Source organism: Tenrec ecaudatus, chromosome 4, assembly GCF_050624435.1.
Source record: "Tenrec ecaudatus isolate mTenEca1 chromosome 4, mTenEca1.hap1, whole genome shotgun sequence".
In the NCBI taxonomy this organism is placed as follows: Eukaryota; Metazoa; Chordata; class Mammalia; order Afrosoricida; family Tenrecidae; genus Tenrec; species Tenrec ecaudatus.
The window spans coordinates 72,335,475-72,349,367 of NC_134533.1; the positions used below are offsets into that span (position 1 = coordinate 72,335,475).

General features: G+C 58.0%; 1 protein-coding gene across 2 annotated transcripts in view; it reads right to left on the reverse strand.

The window, feature by feature from the left end:
- Window positions 1–13,393, reverse strand: part of ARRB1 (arrestin beta 1) — an 89,058-nt gene extending 75,665 nt beyond the window's left edge. Inside the window, exon 1 of one of the 2 annotated variants that reach the window (XM_075546283.1) lies at window positions 13,200–13,393. In XM_075546283.1, the coding sequence (XP_075402398.1) occupies window positions 13,200–13,219 (20 nt within the window). In that variant the 5' untranslated portion in view covers window positions 13,220–13,393. The remainder of the gene's footprint in view (window positions 1–13,199) is intronic. The other variant, XM_075546284.1, reaches the window with a different exon arrangement.
- Window positions 13,394–13,893: the final 500 nt, after the last annotated feature.

Genomic DNA, 13,893 nt, shown 5'->3' on the forward strand with positions numbered 1-13,893 from the left:
GAACTGCGGATCCAAGAGGTCTGGACACATCCCTGTCCTCTAGCAGACAGGTGGCGGCACTCAGTCCAACCTGATGCGCCATCGTGGGGCCAGGCAGGCATGGTGGTGGGAGCCAAGGCAGAGGGGCTTCATCAGCCTGAGCAGGGAGCAAGAGCGAGTGAGCGAGCCAGCAAGCAAAAGTGCCACAAAGGAGGCAGGTGCTGGGTGCACATCAAACAATCCCCGCATGCCTGGGATTCAGTGGCACAGCCTGCAGGTGACTTCAAGTTCAACCCTACAATCTAAGGGAGATGGCACCAGTCAGAGAAGGAAGGGCCTTCAGGTCATGAGACCAACTTGAGCAGCAGCAGGGTGGAAAGCCCCTGGGGAGGGGCATCCAAGAGTCTGTGGCTCAGAGGTGGGAGAGTTGGGAAGCCAGCCAGGGAAGGTGGTGGTGGGCTTCCAATGCCACTCAAGCACGGGGACTTTCCCACAGGAGAAGGGGAGCTTTGGGGTTGGAGAAGGGTCTGGTCAGATGTGGATTTCAGAAAGGTTATTCAGGCAATTACAGAGGTCACATAGCGGATTTCCACGCAGCCAAGGGGCCACCGGCTCAGGGGGTGGGGATGATGAGGTTTCTATTCCAGTAAAGGAGTTCGTCTCCAACACTCCCAGGGGGGTGTTCTACCCTGTCCTGGAGGGCCGCGATGAGTCTACACGGACTGGATGTCAGTGAGCGTGTTCTTCAGGGTCCAAGCCGGAAATGGGAAATGAACTGAGTCAAGGGCAGGAGGGCGGGAGGAGAGTACCCCGCACCATGCCCGGTGAGTGCCCAACTCTACCTGCCGAGGGAAGGGGCTGAGGCTAGAGGGAGTAGGCCAGGCTGTAGCCTGGGGCCCAGACATGGGTCTTTGTCTGACAGTCCTTCCAACTCTAGAGTTTACCCAGATGCAGTGACTCCTGCGAAAACAGTGCCCATCAACGTGTGTTGGACCATCTCAAGGGCACATCCCCCGTCACTGCCGCTGCAGCTGCAGCACTCAAAGAGGTCACACGTTAACCACTTGATCAGGATGAGTAAGCGGCCCCGTCATTTTTAGAGATTAAAACCATTTTTTTTCTTGCCAAAAAGAAAATAAAATGTTCTCACTGACTCTGAAAATACATACCTGCAGGTTTCTTCTGCAGCTGTGGGGCTGCCCAGACCAATAGGAAAATCAGCCATTTGGTGAGCGCGCTACTATGCCGGGCACTTCTAATCAGCACAGAGAGGTTGGGGTGGGGGAGGGGAGGGTCGGGGGCTGGAACGGCAGTCCCGAAGACTGGAAAGCTGCCCACAGCTACAGGTAGACGGGAGAAGCCCAGCCTGTTCCACCAGCCACACAGCCTCGGTGTGCCCAATGACAAACGTCCCAAGGCTGCGGAGTCCCTGCTGGATGCTGGCTGCCTGCCTGCCCGCAGCGCCAAACCCAGAGCTGATTTTCAGAAGGCATGGTTTCCTGCCTATGTCATGCCCACCAGCTCCCTGGTAACTGCCAGCCATGTTGAGAGGGCTGGGGGTTTGTGGGGTCTCCCTTGTGGGAGGGAGGCACTCCCTGCAGACCCCGGGTTTCCAAGACACCTGCCCCATCCCCTCCATCCGGCCCACAACACACACAACTTACTTGTCCATGACCCTACTGTCCGTCCAGCCCTGCACCCCAGGACACCCCAGGCTGACCTCAGGGGACGCCAGTCCCTGAGCCCGTGCTCACACATGGTGGCTCTCAAGGATCCAATGAAGGCAGTGAAAACATCTGTCTCAGATGACATGTGACAAAACCAATGACACCCCCGGCTCATGCCCATTCACCTTCACCAGTTCAGGTGCCCCCTCTTCTGGGGTGTCTGTTGCCGCTGACCCTTCCCTACTGGGCTTCCCCTGTCCCCAGCATACACAGTTTCCTGTGCTGCCATGTGAGGATCTGTCCCTTCATCTGTCTCACCCCCTAACTCCAGGGAGTAGCATGAGGGTAGGGACTGCCCTCCTCCTCCTCCTTCATCTCTCCAGTGCCAGGCTGGGGACCCTCCTGTGGGGGGGGGGGTGTGGGAAGGGCTGGGTAGGAAGACAGGGGGCGGGGGGGGGCCTGGGAAAGGGTATAGTTAGAGGGCAGACAGGAGCCAAGTGATGCCTGCAGTCACCTTTGCACCAGGAGAGAGGCGGCTGCCCCTGGGGCTGGGGAGAAGGGGGAACCGATCACAATGATCATGGTACAACCCCACCCCAGGGGGATGAACAACAGAAACGTGGGTGAAGGGAGACAGTGGATGGTATAAAACATGAAAATAATAATAATTTATAAATTATCAAGGGTTCATAAGAGTGGGGTGGGGAGGGTAAAAAAGAGAGGCTGATACCAAGGGCTTAAGTAGAAAGAAAATGTTTTGGAAATAATGATACAACTGATGCATGGATTATTAGGAGCTGCAAGAGCCCCCAACAAAATGATTTATTAAAAAAGAAACATCCTAGAACTGAGTGGAACCCACTGCAGAATGCTGGCTAGTTACTCCTCCAGCTGCAGAGGCCATCACCAACTGGGGCCCTTTGTAGGCAAATGATCTCCAATCAAGCCTGCGTCCCCTACTGAGGCAGGCATCTCCCCTTCAAAGCTCAGCTCCCAGAAGTGTGGGAAGTGGGGAGGAGGCAGCGCTCAGAGTCAACCCCAGTGGCCCAACCTAAGGGAGCACACAGCTCGCCTGGAAATGGAGTGGGCGGCACATACTACCCTCTCTTCCCCGGCAGGGGGCTGGTCACCTTTAGGGCCAAGGATGGTCACCATGACCTTTTGGTCTGGGGAAACTCTGAGCAAAGCCTTGCTGCCACAGCCTCCTCCTCCTCCTCCTCCTCCTCCTCCTCCTCCTCCTCCTCCTCCTCCTCCTCCTCCTCCCTCTCAGACCACTCTGGGGAGGAATGGAGGCACGGAACACGGAACACAGTGGAGCCTGGAGTCATTCTGTGTTATGTAACTAGCTTTCTTCAAGTCAGAGGCCCAGGGAGCCCCAGCCCAGTGCTCAGCAGGGGAGCTGGGGCGGAGGCATCCTCTCCTTCTGAGCCGCCTTCCCCCCCCCCGCGCCCCCCCCCCCCCGCCCCAGCCCAGGCCTCTGGGGGCAGCCACTGCTTTCCAAGTGCCTGGCCCACACAGGCACCCCCAGCTTGGCACTGGGAACCACAGGGCTGTTGTCTCCGGAGCGTGCGACTCAGTGGGCCTCGGGCGTCCCTGGCAGCAAACCAGGCTCTGGGCTCCACACCCGGGGGCCGGGGGCTAAGGGGCAGAGGCCTGGCCAAGATGCCAAGGCCCTTCATAACCCCCACCCCCACCCAGGGGCTTCCTGTTCCCCAAGTTCTCCCCACTTCCTCCTAGATAATCTGCCCTCAGGGAGGCAAAGGCTGCTGGCCCCACGCTGCTCCCGCCCTGCTGGCCTTGGGCAATCTCACTTCCTCTTCCTGCCAACATCCCAGCTCCTCTTCCGGCCTGGGTACCCAGCTGTGTGTGCAGTCCTGGACAAATGGGGAAGGGGTGCTGAGGGGGGGAGGGGCGGAGACAAAACGTTAGATCTGCTCCTAGTCTCGAATAATAACTACCTTTGTCAATAGTATGACCAGCGCTGTACTCAGCTCGTTAAAAATTCACATCAACTCCATGTGTGGGAGTTGCTATATCTATCTATCTATCTATCTATCTATCTATCTATCTATCTATCTATCTCACTCTGCCATCAAGGCGATGCTGACTCACAGCAACCCGAGACTGAAATTGCTCACAGGAGTAGAAAGCCCAGTCTTTCTGCTGGTGGTTTTGAACTCTAAACCACATGGATCACAGCCCAACATGTCACCATTACCACACGACTACTATTCCGCCGTCCGCAATGAGAAAATCAACACCTGACGGGCTTTAAAAAACCCTTGCCCAAGGCCACTGAGCTGGGGGGCAGTGGCGCACCCCAGACAGGACTGTCGAAGCCATCTTTAAACCTCAGCCTCCTCTCCGGGACCCCATCCCCTACCCCTGAGGATGTGACTTGGGGAATTTCTAGACAGATGGGGGGAAAAAAAACCCAAACTGCCACTGGTTGGGGAACTGCAGAACAGTCATGAAGCGAGGACAGGGTCGGGGACTGAACTGAGGTCCAAAGGCTACTTGTCCTCCAGGAGGACAGCTTGCCCCAGCTACCAATAGTCCTCCTGTGATTAACTGACCGCAGCTCAAAGCGGCCTCTGGCTAGTTCAACCCACGCCCCTCTGCTTCCACTAGAGGCCCGCTGCCTGGCTCCACCTGTCTGCCTGTTTTCCACCCTGGCCCCTTCCCGCTGCAGGACAGACAGGAAGGACCGTGCTTGATGCGTGGGGAAACGGAGGGCTAAAAAGCCGCCATGGAGGAATGTCGGCCCCTGCATCCCAGGCCAGAGCCCCTGCCCGCAACTCATTTCACTTGGGTGCTGACCCCTGAGAGCCCTCTCTCTGCACCTGCTGTCTGCCTCCCTGCCCCCCAGCGCCCCCACTTCCCGCTTCTCCTTCCCAGCTCTGCTCCACAGGCTGTGTCTGTCTGCAAACGCTCTCCCTCGCCCTTTCTCTCCTCCTTCAAGCCTCCGCTCCTCTGGAGCAAGGAGCAATTCTTCGGTGGTTTAATTAGCTGATGATGACCGCAGCCTGCTGGATCCAGTGCCCAGAACTCCGTCCCCAGTAATTAGGTGGGTTCTGAGTCCTTGCCCAGTGGGAAACCAACAGGGAGTTCTGTGCTCTGCTGGCCACGGGAGGGCTTGCTGGCCGCATAAAGAGCTCTTTCATCACCAGGTCATCGGAAGCCACGGTCCCCTCCTCAGGCCAGATCAGACCACAGTGGACAAATAGTAGCCAAGCCCAGAAAGCCTCTGTGGACCTTTGGGGCTGGAGGTGATGAGCAGAGACCACCCTTGGGGGTCAGGGAGGGGATACCCCATGCCAGGGTCACTTGTTCTTAACTCTTTCAAGATTCTGCTGAAGGATCATTTCTCTGAGTCTCCAGGCTGCATGGGACCCCTCCTCTGGGCTACCCCACTTCCTGCCTTCATCTGATTAGTGCAGATTAGAGGCTGATCAACCTGGTGAGGAGGATCCAGGAAAAACCAGATTCCCCAGGGTCAAGCCCAGGCTCAGCTCTGTAGAGGATTTGGACACAGAGAGAAGCCAGGATGGCAACCTGGAAAATGGGGAGTGAGGCGGTGGCAGGAAGAGGGGCACCAGGTGGGAAAATAAACACACAAAACTCATCACCAGTCAGTCCATGCTGACTCACAGTGACCCTACAGGACAGGGCAGAACTGCCCCTTTGGGTTTCTGAGACTGTCACTCTTCATGGGAGTAGAAAGCCTCATCTTTCTCCCTCGGAGTGGCTGGTGGTTTCAAGCCACTGACCTTGAGGTTAAGCAGTCCAACATATAACCACTATGCCACCAAGGCTGCACCTATCCACTCGCCAGCTGTTGTGGCTGTCAGAAAAGGGAAGCTCCTGGCAAGGTCAAATCGATGGTCCAGGAACCCCTTCCCCCTCCCTCGGGCCAGGGGCTCTGGCCAACTTTGTGATCTTTGGAAATCAGCAAGGATGCCCCATCTCCATCGTCCTCAGCAGCCACACACGGCTACCTCCTCCACTCACCCCCCAAGTATATCTTCTCCCAGGGAAACACCTCCATTCACTTTCTTTCACTTAGCAAATATTTATGGAGCTTAGCACCGTGCCAGGTCTGGACAGGTGCTGGGGACAAGCGGCCCAAGGCCAGGTGTCACACAGAGAACACCGGAATTGTACAAATAAGCAGGACTCGGGCAGAGAAGGAAGGGCAAATGCCGCAGGTGGGTGAGAAGATGGCTGAAAGCTCACAGGTGCAGGAGGGCTTCCCGGAGGAGGAGACCATGGGTGTTCCAGGCCTTGGAGAACAGAAAAAGCCTTGTGCAGGGCCAGGGAGCCGACTGGAGCCTGAGGGCCTACGACAGCAAGGCAGGCTATGTGAGCCCGGTGGGGTCTCCCACGCACATCAAATGGGGTCCCTCTTGGTGACACAGTCCCTCTCAGTCTGGGGAGGGAAACGAGCCTGGTGAGAAGGTCACCCTGACAGCTGACACTCGCTCAACACTGGCCCTGAGCCGAGGTCTGGTCTACGTGCTTTACATAGTTTAACAAACAACAACCTGGTCACCGGCACCATCAGCGCCTGGCTCCTGACAGATGAGGGCACTGCAGCAGAGAAAGGACTGGACCATCAGTCACCCAGCTAGAGAGTGGCCACACTCAGGTGTGAAAGCTGGAAATCTAGGTCCTCCTGGATCTTTACCACTAGGCTCATCAGCCTCACCCCCATGCTCACCAGGGGGGTGTAGGAGCCCAGGGGAGGCCTGGCAAAGCAGAGACAGGATCCCTGAGCTGAATGCTGAAGGGAAGAAGGGGAGGGGGCCCTCGGAGAGGGAATAGTCTGAGCTGAATCAAACCAAACTTCGGGTTATTAGGATGCTTGGATTTTCCAGTGGGGCAGGAGGCAGGAGAGGAGAATAGCCCCCCAGGAGGAGAGCGCAGCAGGCCTGGGCCATTCTTTCAAGTAGGAGTTGACCCCGTCCTGACCTTCACACCCCCACTCAGAGCCTGGCAAGGTCCCTCGGTCCCACAGGTCTATGAGAGGTACCTGGGCTGCCAAAGCCCAGAAGAAAGGTCTTTCTCCAACCCACTAAGAGAATACAGGGAATGGATGACTCAGACAAGGTGACCCATCTGTCTTCCAGAGACACCGGGACCCACAGAGAGGGCAATCCCGTGGTGCAGGTCACACAGCAAGGAGGAAACCTCTGGGACCCTCCTGAGACCGTGGATTCTAGCAGTCCAGCTCTGCCCCCTCCCCTGGCCCTTTGTCAACCCTTGTCTCCTCTCTCCACAGGCTGGGGGAGGGGGAAAGACTGTAGGGGGCCAGCAGGGAGAGGGTCTTCTCCATCCAAACCACACTTGTCCCACCACCCTGACCACCCAGTTAACTGAACAGCCCAGAGGAGAAGCCGGCCCTCAACTGACTGGCATCGGCCCGGCCTTCCTCAGGACTCCCGACACCAGCAGACATAGCTGCGCCACACCCCATCCCCCACATCACCCCCACCCCCAGGACCCGGAGGAACCCCAACCAGCCGAAACGCGTCACACAGAATGCCTGGGACCTGTCTGCTCCCATTCCCAAGGCCTGGCCTCCTGGGGGCCGTGTCTGGGAAGGAACAAGCAGTCCTTCTGAAGTGGGACGAAAGATGGGACCAGTCCCAGGCAGGAGGCCCGTTTCCCGAGAGATGACCCGGTCAGGCCCCTTTGGAAAGGGAGAGAGGGCAGTGGGACAACAGAGGTCTTTGTTCCCTCTCAAAAGCAGCTACCCTGTCCTGCCCACTCTCCGTTCTGCACCCCTACCCCCACCCAACACTGTGACTCCAGCCATCCTGGGGCAGGCTCATCCTGGACTCAAGGAGAGAAGGGGGGTGCCCGGAAAACATCCAAGATGCACCTGTTCTAATCTCAGGAGACACAGACCCACCTTCTGGAGCCCCCATGCCAACTCGAGAGAAAACCAGCCTCTTGCCTGGTGGGGACAACAGGGACCTCACCCTCAAAGCCCCTAGCTTGATGTGGGGGAGACATGGCCCCCACTGTCACAAACCCATCTGAGGGTAGATGAACTGCCTCATTCATCAGCTTCCAATCAGAGGAGGGTGACAGCTCCTCCTTTAGCAGGAAGTCCCCCGGCTGATGGGAGAGACGGGCCCCTCCGTCAAGAGCCCTGTTCTGATAGTGTGGTACAGCTCCCTCAGCCGGTCCAATCGACCCCTCCCCAAGCACCCCCTCCTCAGAATGCCTCCAATGGAATGGAAAGACCGAAGGAAGTCTAACCCCCAGGGAGGGAAGAGTTCCGTCTATCTAAGCCCCAACAAAGCATCTCTGACGAACCTGACCCGGAAGATGTTCATGGAGCACCCACAGGAAATGAAAGTAGCCCGGAACCACAAGGAGTTCACCGATTGGGCACTGACAACGCTTGGAATGAATGCCTGAGTAAGAAAAGGTCAGGGGAGCCCCCAAGGCCTGCTCCCAAATGCTCTGCAGCCTCTCCCCTCAGGCTCCTGCCCTTGCACCCAGTGTCTGCACCTTCTGTCCAGAACAACCCCCTTCTCCTGCCTCAAGGCCCCCAGTCAGAGTTCAATGCCCCTCAAACCAGAAGCCAGCACCATAGATGCCTTGTCCTGGGACCAGCTCGGACAACTCCCAGTATAGCGTCCCCCACCCGTCAGGGTCTTTCATGCTCAGCCTCACACCCACACGCACCCACTCATTCACTGCCATCATGTCAAGTCTGACTCAGAGCAAGTCTAGGACGGGCGCGACTTCTGAGATGGTACCTCTTTATGGGAGTAGAAGCTTTCTGCTAGTGGTTTGGGGAGTAGCTGGTGGTTTCAAACTGCTGGCCTTGCTATTAGGAGCCCAATGCATAGCTCATCATACCACCAGGGCTCGGGCCCAGCGAGGAGGAGGAATACAAGAGGCGGTCTTCTGCTCCAGGCCCAAGGCAGAAGCAGGTATGGGTGGAATGGCCCCTCCTAGATCCAGCCCTAGCCCAGGGCCTCAACACCCTTTCTCCAAGAGGCCTACCCCAAGATCCAGGCATGCAGAAAAACAGGGTCCTCCCTCCCATCTGCCTGTTGCAGTCAGCTCTGCCCTCCTCATTCCACCAAAACCCCTTTCACCAGTGACCGCCTTCGGGCTAAATGCCAAGGACCTATTTCAAGCTTGTCCTCCGTTGGTCCTTCCCTGCTTCTTTGGCTCCGGGGACACAGCCTCCCAACCAAGGGCCTCGAATCCTTCTCCACCTCCTCTGAGACTCCTTTGTATCTGCTCCAGTCTCAGGCGTGGCGCTCTCCAGGACCCGTGCTGGCCCCAGCCTGCTCTGTTCAGAGTCTATACTCACCCCCTGCAACATGTCATCCACGCTCCCAAGTCAATGACCGTCTAGACTCTCAAGGCTCAAATGCCTGCCTCCCACCCCGAGATCCAGACCCGCCTATGCCTATTCAGCTGCCTCCTGTATCTTCCCCAATAGTCCAGGTGGGCTGCTGGGCTCTCTCACCAGCCTGCCCCTCCTGGTAGGCCCTAGTGAGGTGGTCAGCACGGTGATCCTGGCATCAGCGGAGAGGGCTCTGGCAAAGGCCAGCAGACCCTGAGTCCCAGCCGGTTGTTCCTCCATTACTACAGCTCTGAGGTGGACTGTGACCAGCACTGGAAGTGGCAAGTCCAAGATTCAGGATCGGAAGCCTATGTCGTGGGAAGGCTTTGGCAAGGCGCTCCGAACTTGGGAGGCAGAGAGCTGGGGAGAAGTCTGAAGTACGGTGGCCAGCCTGGAGCAGGGGTTCAGAGATGGTGGCCCAAACTCAAGGTCTCTACTCCTGCAGTCCCAGGAGCTGCCAGAGCCAAAGCCTCAGGACTTCCCATGTTCCAGGCACGCTGGGTCACACAGGACAGAAATGCCAGCCAAGGTTCACAGAGAGCTGGCAAATGCATGTCCCCATCACATCCACCCCCTTTCCCTCCCTCTCAGAAAAAAAAAAGAGAAGAATTCATAAACATGTGCTGGAAAGGAAATTCCACTCCATCCCTATTGCCTCTCGGGCAGCAACTCCCGTTGTCTAAACCTGATCCTTCGTGCTGCCAATCGGGCCGGTGGAAGCATCCCATCAGAGATGCCCAACTCGAGATGAGGTGAGAGGCCAGCTGGGAGCCAGACAAGTCCCCCTCCTTTTGGATGCAAGTGTGGAGCTGCCCGGGGAGCCTTGTGGGCAGACAGGCCTGAGTTCAACCCTAGCTGACTGGATGACACTGGGCAAGTTAGCTCACCTCTCCTAGTCTGTCGGCCAGCTGTGAAATGGAAACAATTCCTAGTTTACTGGGTCATTAGGAGAATCAGATAAGCTGATGCATGAGCTCCTGACACGGGGCTGAAGGAGTCTACCTCCTTAACGTGCCTTCTCAAGCCCACCCTTCCCGAAGCCTTAGTTCAGCGCTCATCTCAGTTCCCACCCAGTCCGCCCTCTTTGCTGCAGCAAAAGGCATAACGCTCTGACCTATAATTAGCTCCGCCCCTCTCCTGCCTCACGCCCTTCTCTCAGTCACCTTGGACTGCAGATGATAACCCTCTCTCCTCTGTTTGGCAGTCCAGGTGATGGGTGATGCGTCTGTGCTTACCTCCCAAAGCTCATCTGTCACCCCCAGACCAGCCCCCAGGTCATGTGGGTCGCCTCCCAACGTCTGCATATCCGCCTGCATTGGCCAATCCCCACCCCACCTGTTTGGCCACCCACCCTCCTTGATGAACTCAGTCACTTCCACGTCATCTGCTTCCCAGGGCCTCTTCCTCACCATGTCCCCTTGCGGTGTCTCCCATAGCACAAGTCACCATGTGTTCTCATCAGTTGCTTGGGGCCAGTGGAGTGAGTCATCTCCGAGCCCCCAGGCCCTGGCACTCGGAATGCTCTCAGGCAGCATTTGCTGAGTGAGCGTATGATCGTTTCCTGCGCCTCTGTTACAGCAGCTGTCACACTGCCTGCCTATGTCCCTCCCGCCCAGGTATTTGCCTTATCCCTTCTTTCTACTTTGACCCTGAGGATTCTGAAGGACAGTGACAGCTTCTGATTAATCACACCGGGGGTACAATCCAGGACAGAGGGGTACATGTGATGACTGGACCCTTGAGTCCCCCATATTGGCAGTTGCCTCATCTAGGGGATAGATAAGAGAGAATCCCATGGCTTATAAAACAAGGCAGGGAGGAGCCCATGACTGACTCTGCCCTTCTCTTCCACAGGACTCTGTGAGCCTGTCTGGGAAGGGGAGGTACACCTCCCAGGGTGCAGGCACCATCAGGTGTTCGGCAAGGTCCTTTCCGGCCCAGTGAATTCAGTACGTGCAACGGAACACTCCAATTTACAGATGGAAACACTAAGATTTGGAAAGGCGAAGACAAGAGCCCAAGGTCTGGGAAGGTTTTGAATGAGAGGCAGTGCAGGGGGTGTTCACGAGTCTCCAGCAGGTGACCATTGGGGCCTGGCTGTGCCTGGTGGCCCTATCCTGCTGACAGCTCATTCCAGCAGGGGAAGAATGACACTTGTCCCCAGGCCACCAAAAGGCAAACCAAGGCTCAAGAGGGGCTGAGTCACCCTGGTCATGAAGCCGCACCGGCAGAAGGGAGGAGAGCCTCCCGGGGCTGGCCAGGCCCTCTTCAATGGTAGGGCAGGCTGCCCAGGGGAGCCATGAAGATGAACGCAGAGGTTTCGCAATCTTTTGCAACCTTCCCCACAGCCTGCCCCCGCCCCCAGCATGGTACCCCACCCTGGCTCCCTAAGCCAGGCCTGGAAGGAGCTTGGCAGTGCCCCCAAGTGAGCCTCGGAGAAATTGCACAGGTGGGTTCCAGCCTCTGCTGGTGGCTTCTGACACCTCGATCTTAAGCAAGGCAGGGTTTTCTCTAACAGAAAACCCAAACTCACTGCCACCAAGTGGATTCCAACTCACAGCGACCCTATAGGACAGGGTAGAACTGCCCCAGTAGGTTTCCGAGATGGTAACTCTTTCTCTTTTTTTAAATATTTTTTTATGGTAACTCTTTCATGGGAGTAGAAAGCCTCCACTTTCTCCCAAGGAGCAGCTAGCTGGTAGTTTCAAACTCAATTTCCTCCGAAAACTTGGAAATCATTTCTGAAGGACCTTTTCCCACACTGTTAGGAGTCTCACAAGCCAGGAGTGGTCTCGGGATGTGGGCAGGAAGGAAGGCATCCTGCATGTTAATGACCTCACACTGTCCCCAGCACACAGTAGGCTCTCAATAAATACTGGTTGTGAGCAAGGAGAGAGAGGGAGGAAGGGCTGAAGGAAGGAGAGTACAGGGAGGGCGAGGAGGAGGGAAGAGGGGGCACGCAGCATAGGGAGGATAAAGGAAGAAAAATCGAAACAGATGGAGTTGCAAAAGGAGGAGAGGAGGAGACACCGAGTGGCTTCTACCCGACCCAAGGCAGTGGGAAGGGTGAAGGGAGTTGGAGCGGATGACGGGCTGAACACCCCACCATGGTCTGGCTGAGTCTGGAGCCCCTAGCCCCGGCATCTCCGAGCTCTTTGGCCCAGGTTTCCCTGACCAGAGGCATAGCTTCTCCTTTATCTGGCCGAATCTTCTAGAGCAGGCTCCTAAGAAAACAGGCATCCCTCTCCCCACCTCTCAGGAAGAGGAGCTCTCAGTCAGTCCCTCCCAGCCTCAGGTCAGATGGAAAGGAAAAGTGTCTGTAGAACCTGCTTTTCTGGGCTCCAGGCGAGGCCTGCCACCTCGTGTGATGCGTGTGTACATTCATGTCTCACCATGTGGGGACTGGAGGGAATGTGTCAGCAGCCCCGTGGTCGCCTGCTGGGGCTGTGGGGTGCCATCGGGCCACTGTGTGTCTGTGTGGGTCAGCACTGGTGTGGTCTAGTGTTCCACTGTGTTGGCGAGATACGTGCCAGTACAAATGTGTTTGTAGTCAGTGAAGGTGACCACAATCGAGTGCATCTGTGCACGTGTGTCAGGGAGTACCAATGTGCATGTGCCAGCAGGAAGGTGTGCTAGTGTTCCAGCGGTTAAGTGTGTGCCCACATTTGCCAGCAGGGCCGTCAGCATGAAGGTGTTAATGGGTGTGTTCTGTGTCCCAGGGAGGGAGTGTGGCCGGGTGTCATTGTCTGGGACGCATGTGTGGCAGTGAGTGCCCCTGTATGTGCTGGCTTGCATGATCCCAAGAGTGAGTGGTCACATGAGTGTGTGTCATAGTATGTTGTACCATCCTATGTCCACCTGCCCCGTACATCCATCTCTGCATCGCCCACTGCGCTGGTGTCAGCGCAGGAGTGAGAGTGTCTGGCCACGGTGCTGTGGAGCAACTGGGGCTGCCGATGTCACCCTCTGGTACACCCACCGCCCCCAGGGTTTGTCTCTGCTGTCCATGACCACAGGGGAGACCGCTTGCAGAGGTAGGGTCCCATGGGGGGCAGGAGGCAGCAGCCCTGGAGGGGGTGTCTGTGAACAGAGCGTCAAGCCTCAGACTACACCCTCCACCCGGATCGTCAACCAGACCGCCCCAACGCGCGCTGGCCCAGGCCGCCGGCCACACTCACCGCGTCCCTTTGTCGCCCATGGTCTGCGGTGGCCGCAGGGAGGTCCGCGGCGTCAGCGTCCTGGCTGGAAAATCCCCGGCCGGCAGGAGGAGCGCGGGCCAGCCCGCTCCGGCCCCCTGCTCCGCCTCCTCCGGGCTCCAGGCCGCCACCCCCACCGCGTCCCGTCCCAGTGCCTGCCTGCCGCCCAGCAGCGCCGCGGCCAGGGGCGTGGAGAGGTGCGGGGGCGGGCGGGGAGGGGGGGGGTGTTGTGTGTGTGCGCGCGCGCGCGTGTATGTGTGCGCGCGCGCGCGCGCGCAGGGAGGGCAGGGCAGGGCAGAGGTGCGCGTCAGGACCCTGAGCTCTGCCTTTGCGGGTGTCTACGGGTGCGTGCCCAGCTGTGAGCGTGGGTGTGCCCGCCGGCTCGGGTACACGCGCGGGATGGGCGCGCGCGAGTCGACGCTGGTGCGGTGCCGCCTCGCGGCAGGCGCGCGGGCCCGGTGGGGAGTGTATCTGGGTGGCTGGAAGGGTGTGCACGTCTCTCTGCAGTTGTGCGTGGGTGCGAGCGCGCTCTCCCGCGCACCCCGGGGACAGCCTCCGTGCGTGCCGGTGGGTGAAGCCCAAGGTTGGCGCACCCCGTGGCCCAGCCGCTGGTGACGCCCTGGGTGGGGGAGGTGGAGGGGAGTCAGTGGGAGACTCCACCAGCCTGGGGGGGGGG